Source organism: Arachis ipaensis, chromosome B10 (genome assembly GCF_000816755.2).
Source record: "Arachis ipaensis cultivar K30076 chromosome B10, Araip1.1, whole genome shotgun sequence".
Lineage (NCBI taxonomy): Eukaryota > Viridiplantae > Streptophyta > Magnoliopsida > Fabales > Fabaceae > Arachis > Arachis ipaensis.
Window position 1 is genome coordinate 21,760,738 of NC_029794.2, and position 10,176 is coordinate 21,770,913.

The 10,176-nt window shown below is 34.1% G+C and overlaps 1 protein-coding gene across 2 annotated transcripts; it reads right to left on the reverse strand.

The window, feature by feature from the left end:
• LOC107623829 (aspartic proteinase-like protein 1) lies at positions 286-4,429 on the reverse strand. 2 transcript variants are annotated; one of them, XM_016326211.2, is made up of 10 exons: positions 3,824-4,429; positions 3,290-3,428; positions 2,300-2,550; positions 1,930-2,160; positions 1,691-1,829; positions 1,513-1,583; positions 1,294-1,393; positions 1,150-1,210; positions 969-1,040; positions 286-817 (listed from the first exon to the last, which is right to left on the reverse strand). In XM_016326211.2, exons 1-10 carry the CDS (start codon positions 4,114-4,116, stop codon positions 585-587), a joined length of 1,590 nt encoding a protein of 529 aa, XP_016181697.1. In that variant the 5' UTR covers positions 4,117-4,429; the 3' UTR covers positions 286-584. The 2 variants fall into 2 exon arrangements, with proteins under 2 accessions (XP_016181697.1, XP_020968781.1); XM_021113122.1 differs by lacking the exon at positions 3,824-4,429 and having other exon boundaries at positions 2,300-2,584.

Genomic DNA, 10,176 nt, shown 5'->3' on the forward strand with positions numbered 1-10,176 from the left:
ATTCAGACTATTTTAATACAGAATTTGGCAAGTGAGGATGCACAAAAAGCACAATATTTAGCACAGTTCACAAGAGTTTCAAGTAGGACTTGCAACGTGAGCAAACAAGTCGATTACAGTCAATATCAGCCAAATTTTTAAAAATTATATTTTTTATCTTAAATTATAAATCTTAAACCCTAAATCCTAAATTTTAGATCCTCCAATTTTTACAATTAAAAAAAAAATTGACTTTGGCTAATGAAAAATTAGTTTCCTATACTTAATCTTTAGGAAAATAGCAAATTTGAATGTAAATAGGCTGGTCTTTACTCTTTACTCTTTCGGACAAGAAGCAAATTAATTTACATAACCTCGCCCCAAGAACAGTGGGGGTTAACAGGAAAAAGAAAATGGTCCGTTACAAGCCGCAAGGAATTAAATGCTGGTAATGTTGAAAACTAACAGCATTATATGGCGTGAGATCTAAATTACTTACAAAGCTAGGAGGACAAAATGTTAACAGATTTGGATATACATATACATGTAAAGCTATCTAGACACTAGACATGCTACATATGAAAATACATAAGAAAGTGAAGGTCTCATAAGAAGGCTACTAGAAGTTGGAATAGCAGAAACAAATAACAGTGCCAATGATGCCGGCATGAGATCGTCAAAGACGTAGCACCAGAAGGTTTGCGAGGAGCTGTTCCGGCAACAGCTGGGGCAACCGCATTCCCCTTAGTTCTCTGCTGCTCATCTGCCGGTAATGGGTTCGAGGCTGTCTCGTTTGGAGGCGAAAGGGGCATTGCCTTACCTAGATTGAGATCCTTACCTACAGATTCATATAGCATTTAAGCAAAAAGGGAGTTGGGGATACAGATTCACTATGTTTTTTAATTTTTAACTTAAGATTTAGAAGCATATAGATTTGAATTAAATCAGCATTTGATTTTTTATTCATATGATAAGGAGAAACGACTCACAATTTGACCGTGACCATGCTAACTTCTTGTTTTCTTGATCAAATACCAACCGATATCCCGTCATGAAGTTCTCTGCAAAAGGTTATATTTATATTAGCTTTGGGGTCAAAATAAGTATCTTTTTATCCTATAGAATAGGGAGCAATCAATAGACTTTGCCATAGAAAATATGTAAACTTACGTCCTATTGTTCCCATATCCCCTTCAGCTGGCTCTATGGCTAAACAAAATGCAGTTGTTTTCTGCACAAAATGGATCAGTCCTCAGGATTTAGAGGACAACCAATATAACAAGGCGAGAAAACAATCACTTAATCTATACCAACCTGATTGACATTGAATACAAACACAGGATTATAGACCACAAAGCTGTTATTCTGCTGGAACATGAGTGTTAAGGTGGGAATCTTTGGCAAGTCTTGTGAACTGAATGAACAAAGATTTTTAAAAGGAAAAAAAAAATGGAGAAATTATAGCAATCATCCATTTAGGACACCCAAACATTGAGGAGAAAAGTACAAATGAGTGAGATAGAGTATATTCACCTGGAAGCATAACAATACTCCCAGGGAGTATCTTTGAAAGTAGCTCTTGAAGCATTTACCTTTTTATCAAACTGCCACAAATATAAACATATTAAGCCAGCTGTGAAGGATTTACATAAGTACAAATGTACAATAACAACTAATAATTGTCTACATCAAATTCTAAAAAACGAAGTACCTCCTCTGCTATGGATTCATACACATGCCCAGGAAGAAATGTAAATGATGTTCCACTATCAACCTGTGCTTTAAAACTTGTCATTTTGAGACAAGAATTCCCAATACAACATGTCTCCACTCCAATAATGTATGTTGAACTAACAAGCAAATTCATCACAATTAGCATGATGGAGTTTTCTAAAGTACTTCAATGCAAAAGATTGAAAACTGACTTAAAGCACATAGATAGTTCCATACTATATTCCATTGAATGGCAAGAATGAAGTAGACTGTTGTTGGATGGATGATCCCTGGTCCCCAAAAAACATGCGACCAGAACCATCAGCATTAAAACATAAGGAAAAAGAATCATGGATTAGTCCTGATTTTGCAAGAATACTTGGAACTGAACTCTCCCCAGGTCCCAAACCCATGAGGCCATCCGGAGCTATCCCATCTAAATACCCGCCACTCTGCTTCATACCACACCTGCACTCGTAAAAAATGAAGTCGGAAAAAATAAAATAACGTAAAATCAGGCAACTATTTCTAACACAGTGAAACAGAAACACTATCATTCATCAGGGGAGTGATGTTTAGTAATTAAGATAGGAAAACGCAGTCACACCCGATAACAACCGAAGCCTGAACAGAAGTGTTAGATCCGCCAGCACTACCGCCACCTCCTGATTGAAGATGCAATATGTCCTCAACCAACAATCCAGAACTCGATGTATTTTCTGATACGTAATTGATTGTGTATGGACACTGCTGCTTGGAACTCTTACAGTTTGAACCCGGATCACATAACTGATGGCTGCAAGACAGAGGCTTGCTGGATCTTGAACGAGAAGGACTATACTCATTCAGATCTCTATCCTGCATAATAGATGCCCCAAACATGAGGGAGCACCTGCCAATCAATTATTGCAAAATAAGTGCTAATTGCTAAACCTATCTCGTTATTGTCTCTTAGCTTACCCTCTAACTTCATTGAAAATGGAGTTATATTTAACATTAAACACTTTAGTCTTTTGACCGGATATCTTGACTGATATTACTGTGAGATTAACACTAGGGGAATTGTCATGATTGGCCTCCTATTAACAATTTGATTTCCAATTAAGGCTATGTTTAGAAAAGAGAGTTTTAGAGGGACAAGGCTAGTAGGGTTTTCATTATATATATATATATGTTGGCACTTGCTCAAGTACTTTACACTTGGTTAATTCAAGTGGTTCAACATTTATTTACCTTAAAACAAAATCCCATGTATAAGTCTGACAGATTTTTTATTATTTATTATTATTAAAAAAAACACCTGGTATTTTGGGAGCTTTCCCCTGTAGTAAAGCCAGACTTGACTCAAACAGCATTCTAGAGACTAATGGCTTATACTATGACTTCCTAACTTCAAAAACAAGAACTATGTACCTTCCCTTCAAAGCCTACCATTCAAACATAAGTAGTTCTTGCATGATGGAATGCTAAATTATTGTTTTAAATTGCTACAATCACACAACTGCAATTGCTACCATAATATTACAGTTTTAACAACCATGGCAAATCATATAGATAGATAGATAGATAGATAGATGAACAGGATTAGGCAGCATACCAGAGGGGCATAGTAACTGGCAGACAAGGGAGCGCACTGTATGCAATCACATGGAACCCATAACAGATCACTCCCAGCATCCAATGCCACTAAAAACGAAATACTCGGTGTCCCTATATCAATCCAAGTGTAATGCAACCTAACCATCACAAAAAGTTAAAAAAAAAAAAATTAATAATAAAAAAATAAAAAATTAAAAAATTACATTGAGAGTAAATGCGGTCTTCGGCACCTGACCATTTGCTCAAATGATTAATTCAACTAATTGGTCTAAGTGGCCCACGGTGACCTAGTGATGGTTAAAGGGCCGCTTAGACCGGTATCAGAAATGATTGAGGACTGGTCGGGGAGTTTCAAATTGTAGAGGGTCGTAATGGTCAGGGATGGGCATTTACTCTTACGTTAATTTCACCATTTACTAATACCATGCTACATAAAAATAAAAAATAAGTCTAAGCAATACAAATTCAATGTTCACCAAAAAAAAAAAAAAAAAACAAAAAACAAAAAAGAAAATACTATTAGCTTAGTTACCAGCCGAAGTCGTTGCCGGGTGCCATCGTTTTGGCACCGCGAGAAGGAAAGAGGAGCTGGCGAGCGCCGAGCCTGATCTTATCACTTTGTAGAAGCATCTGGTAATAGAGAATGGTTCGCCGGTCCGGAACCGAACCGGGCCGGTGGCGAACCAGGTTCAGTTCTCGGGAGAAGCGGTGAATCAGCTTGGCCGAGAAGGTGGACGGTTGCAACGGCATTGGGAAAGCCGTTGGAGAGAGCATCAGCAATAACGAGGAGAGTAACAGAATAGCAACTACCGACCGTGTCCGCATCGAGATCGGAGAATCGAGATCTATGCGAGCACTTTCTCCTATACGATTTTTAAGTGCAAGTGTTTTGTGTGTGAGTGATTAGCGGGTAAACGAGGGATTAAGATGTGTTAATTAGTGTGATTAGAGAGAAAGAGGGGTTTGTCTGAGGGAGGATTTGAGTTTGAACGACGGGGAAGCGTGTCGTCGTTGGTGTGTGTGTGTGGAGGAGGGTACTGTGTGTTTGTGACTTGTGAGAGTGAGAGTGAGAGTGTGGGTGTAGCTGTGTCTGGATAAAACAAAACAAAACAAAACAGCACATAATTTATGTTACTGTGTATTTGTTTATTAATGGGAAAGGGAACGGTGATGGCCTCATGGTGGGTTTGATGTGAAATGATTATTTGTCCTTTTTGAGTTTTTTTCCTCTCCATTACACATTGTTTGGTTTAATAGAAAATTGGTAGAAAGAAAATGAATGGAAAGAAAATGAATGAAAAATGATATTTTTCTTTGTTTGGTTATGAAAGAAAATAGGAAGGAAAGAAAATTTTTGTATGGATCCCACTAAAAAAATTTTCTTTCCATCACAAGCAAGAAAATAAGAAGAAAAGTGCTATATTTTTGTATTTTTATTATTATCCTTAGTTATATTATTATTAGCAAATATTAATATAAATTTAGTTTTAATATATTATTATAATAAAAATTTATATTTAAATATTATATGTATTAGATAAATAATTTAAATCAAATATATAAAATTATAATATTTTATAATATTTATAAAATATAATAAAACATGAATAAATAAAAATATTTATACTTTATTTTATGATAAGGGTATTAATATAATTTTATACTATTATGATTTTCTTTCTTCTCATTTTTCTTTCCATCCGAACAAAAGAAAATTTTTTCTCTATTTTCTTTTCATCTATTTTCTATTAATCCAAACAACACACAAATAACTTAATTTTTTTTCCATTTTCTTTCCTCTTATTTTCTTTCCTCTTATTTTCTTTCCTTTCATTTTCTTTTCAACATCCAAACAAACCCTTAAAGTAACTGTTTTAACCTGGCTAAAATTAAAAAAAAATAATAATAAATAAATCTCTGATTTTTTTGTCACAAGAACATTTAAACTTTTGAAGATTGAAAAATATATTTAAGTTTTTAATCTTTTTAAAATTAGGACACTTAGACCTTGTCTGTCCATCTGAACTTATAAAATGTAATGAAAATATGAAGTAAATGTTGTTTTGCAGATATGGTCGTTATGATGTGTCACATGAATGTGTCAAAAAAATTTAAAAACAAAAAAGCTCCCAAAAAATTAAAGGACATATTAGTTTTTTTATTTTTTATTTTTTTTATCTCTTTTGAAATATAGGACCTCCTCCTTTCTCTTCATTCTTCAAGTCTTTTCTCCATTTCGTCTTAGACACAAAATTATCTTTTTTTTTTTCTCTTCAAACCTCCGTCAATAACAAAACAAATAAAAAGAAAAACTTTTTATTCTTTTTCAAAAATCACTGCCGACGATTATAATCACTGCTATGTCGGCGTCACACCCCTCCTCCAATCTCATCCTTGACTCCCTCAGCCCCTTGTTGGCTTTGATTCTTACCCAACATCATTGTACAGTTTGTCGCTGCATTTGACAACTACACTTGTGGCCTTGATGCTAGCTACCACCGTCAATGTTAGCTACCACTGACTCTAAATTAAGAATTCTCCTTTTTGTCCCACTTGGAGATCCTTCTAATGTCAATTTTCTGAAATTTTCAAGTGAAGTTAGGCGGTTTTCAATTCTCTGGGACAGCAGAAATGACACTAGCACTAGAGAATATGAAGCTAGCATTCATTTCATAATTATTCAATGAGTAAGTTACGTTTAGATTATTACAAACAACCAGTAATTATTAACGCACCATCTTTGCATCCCTTCTCAAAATCTTTGTATATAAGGAGAAGAAGAAATGAGTGAGAGTGAGAGTCACTCACTAGTGGCACCATCGAGTTGAGTGATAGCATTAACGAAGCGTTTATGGACGTCAGTGGTCCAACGAAGCCGAGGCTTTAGATCAGAGGTCAAAACGAGACCCGACTCTCCTCCTCTTCCTTCGTTCTGCATCATCATCTCTTCTACTCCTTCGCTACCACCGCCACCGCTGCAAGAATATATCAACCTTGAAAACATACTTCTTCTTCTTCTTGTATGGTTACTCACAGAAGAAACAAAAAGAAATATACAACCATACAAGAAAGGATTTAAGATTGCTAAGCAAACGGTGTCGTTTTCAAACATGGGGACTTATCTGTCCCGTTTTAAAAACCTAACAAACCAAAAAATATTGAAAAAAGAACATATAAAAACTAAAAAAACATCTAAAATTATTAAAAAATACATCCAAAATTTAAAAAGAAGACACATAAAAAATCCAAAATATATTAAAAAATACACATCCAAAAACCTAGAAAAAAAACATCTAAAATAAGTAAAAATAATCATTCAAAACTCACAAGAAAAAGAAGAATACCATTGTAAAAAGAATATTCAAAACCTAATAACATAACAAAAGAAAAACTTAATAAAATGAAATATCCAAAATCATTTAAAAAAAATTCAAAATCTAATAAAACGAGACATACAATATTATTGAAAAAAGAACATTCGAAAACTAAAAAAAAATATCTAAAACTATTTTAAAAAATCCAAAATAAAAAAAAATATCCAAAATTTAAGAAAGAAAAAAAAAACATTTAAAACTTTGGAGAAAGACATATAAAACTAGTAAGAAGAAGATCTTGCGCAAGTAAATGAAGAGGGTGGTCATGTCGTTCTTTCCCGAGGAGATAGACTTTGCGGTGAGAGGCGTTTGGAAGGAGGCGCGGATGTGCTACGATGTAATGACTGGCGAAAGACCAGGAGAGGCCAGCAGCACAAAAAGCAAGGGGAGACAACGTCGCGGCAACAGATGAGAGGAAAATGCGGTCATACCGTTCTTGCACAAGCATATGAGCGTTGCGGTGAGAAGCGTTTGGAAGAGAAAGTGCGAATATGCAGCAGCGTGACGACTGACGAAGGACTAAGAGGGGCCGGTGGTGCAAAGAGTGAATGGGAGGTGATGTCGTGGCAGCGGAGGAGAAGAATATCGCGGTTCCAAAACATTATTGATTGGAGTAGTAAGGCACATATTTAGGGGTGAACGCGTATCGGATCCGATCAGATATACCCAAAATTTTGATCTGATCTGCACTAAAATCATCAGATTGGATTAGATCCAATATCGGTAGTTATTAAGCTTGGATCCAATCTGATCCACAAATTTGCAGATCGGATCAGATATCGGATATATCCGCAAAACACAAAAATATTTTTAAAAGTTTATTTTTATTAAAAAATATCAATAAAATTCATTTTTTCTATTCTTTTAAATATGTTTACTCTTAAAATAATATTAAACATATTTTTCTTAAATAATAAATTAAAATAATACAACATATATGATAATCATTAGTTAAAATAAAACATAAAAAAAATATTTACTTATTTATTTATTTATTTTTGTGGATACACAGATATGCGGATCGGATCTGATCGGATCTATATCCACAATTTTCGGACAAATACCGTGGATATGTGGATCGGATCCGATCTATTAATACCCCTGGCACATATTTTGTGTGAGTACAAAAATAATTTTTTGAATCTTAAAATTTATGACTCGTTGACCGCCTCTACCTTCCTACCTAGTTGATTATCTATACTTTTCATTTAGGTTAAATTACACAGTTGGTCCCTACACTTTCAGTAAAATTGCAAATTGGTCCCTACACTTTAAAATTTTATAATTGGGTCCCTAAAGAGAATTAAAATTTACAATTTAGTCCTTGCCGTTCAAAAAGTGTTTGATTTAACAGAATATTCTCTATTTTAAACATGTGAGCAGGAACCAGTTTATAATTTTAGTGAAAATATGGGGACCAACCGTGTAATTTAACCATTTGAAAATGACCAAAAACTCCCTAGGTTATGTGAACCCACCCTGCCCCTCCCCAACTCTCTCACTCTAACTTTCTCACTTTTCAAAACCCAGCACTTTCTATCTCTCACCTCGGTTCACCGTCGCCATGCCGGATCCACCGCATTTGTGCTCACGAGTCGGGTCTCGCCTCCTTCCTCCATCTTGCCTCTCTCATCCGAAAACTTTTTATTTTCTTTCAGTCCCAATACTGAACACCGATAAATGGAGGAGAACAATTCCAATCCCAAACAAGCTTAAAGCGAACAATTCAATGTCTAAGAAAAAATAGCAACAAATCAACATAACAATAGTAACTCAATTTATTAGTGAATTTGGCATGGTGACGGAGGCAAGAGGCACGACGATGGTGAGTTGAGGTGAAAGATAGAGAGCGTTGGGGTTGGGGTGTCATTTTGAAAAGTGAGAAAGTGAGAGTGAGAGAGCTAGGAAGGGGCGGTGTGGGTTCAGATAGTCTAGAAAGATTTTGGTCATTTTCAAATAGTTAAATTATATAGTTGGTCTCCATACTTTTACTAAAATTACAAATTGATTTCTATTGTCAAACATGTGCAGCTCACATGTTTAAACTAGAGAATATGTTGAGAATATTCTATTAAATCAAACACTTTTTGAATGACAGAGACTAAATTGTAAATTTTAATTTTTTTTAAGAACTCAATTATAAATTTTTAAAATGTAAAGACTAATTTATAATTTCATTCAAAATATAGAGACTAATTGAATAATTTAACCTTTCATTTAGTATTTATGGTAAATGATGATTAGGAAGGGGTGGGGCTCATGCTTTGAGGGTTGACGTGTGTGAGAAAGAATGACTTGGGGATTTTATTGTTTGTTTGGGTGTGGCGCTGTCCATTTGTCTTTTCTACTGGGGGTCTTCTTCCTCCATGCTTTTTATTCTCATTCCTTCCTTTCTAATTAATAGTTCAAATGAAAACAAAAACGACGCACAACATAATAATGAAGCATCGGGATGAAAATCAACTATTCAAGTAAGGAGAATTAAATCGTTTTCTAATTTGCTAAATGCTAGGTATTACTATTTTATATATCGCGGAGTAAGAGCGATTCTATTTAAGAAAAAAATATAATTAAAAAAAAATATTTTTAGCCAACTCTTTTGTAAATAGAGGTTAGTTACCTTCTATAATTTATTTAATTATTATCGAAGGAATTGATTTGTAATTAAAATTAATTATTGTTCTTACGGGATTTTACTAATGTATAACTCATTTGATGAATAATGTTTATAATTTTTTCGTCAGGATGTGGTATACGTCGGTGGCGAGGAAATAAGAGGGTGAATACCTCTAAAAGGCATTTCAACGCTCAAGTAAGTAAATGAGTATTAAACTTTTTCGAATACAATGAATTGAACAATTTTCTTAGCATTCTCTTTATATTAGAAAATGATAAGTAACGGTTGTATCTCTGAGTAATGGTATTATGGTCGGAGAGTAATAGCATATCTAACGTTTTGATGCAGTTGTTAATGACTGATCTATAATATTTATGGCCGAGTTATAACTTTATAATCGATGTATAATGGTCATATCACAGCTCCCAAACTTGGCCTGGTGGTATTTTGATAAAATAGGTTAAGCTTTTTCTATCGAATTATAACTCAAGATTTTGATAAGGGTATGAACCAGTTCAATGTTTTTATCAAAATAATCTTAAAATAATTAAAAGTGATATTTTGAAATTTCTTTTTAAGAAAAGAAAATAAAAGGAGAAAAAAAAGGGTCTTGTCATTAAATTTGAGAGTAGGTGGGTTTCGATTTTCAAAGTTATTTATTGTCCGTTGATTTAGATTGAAATAACAGTTCAAATTAATTTTAGAATTAAAGCATTTTATAAACGTGTGAGTGAACTGTATTTGGAATCCTAAAGGTTTCATTAAAGCAACTTCAGTCCCGTTTATACTTGTTCCGAAGATGAATAAAAGAGGTTAGTTATCGTTTTTGTCTGTTTTCTAAGTTTGACTCTTTGCTTTCTTCTTTCATTGGGTTGTGGAAAAAAAAGAAAAATG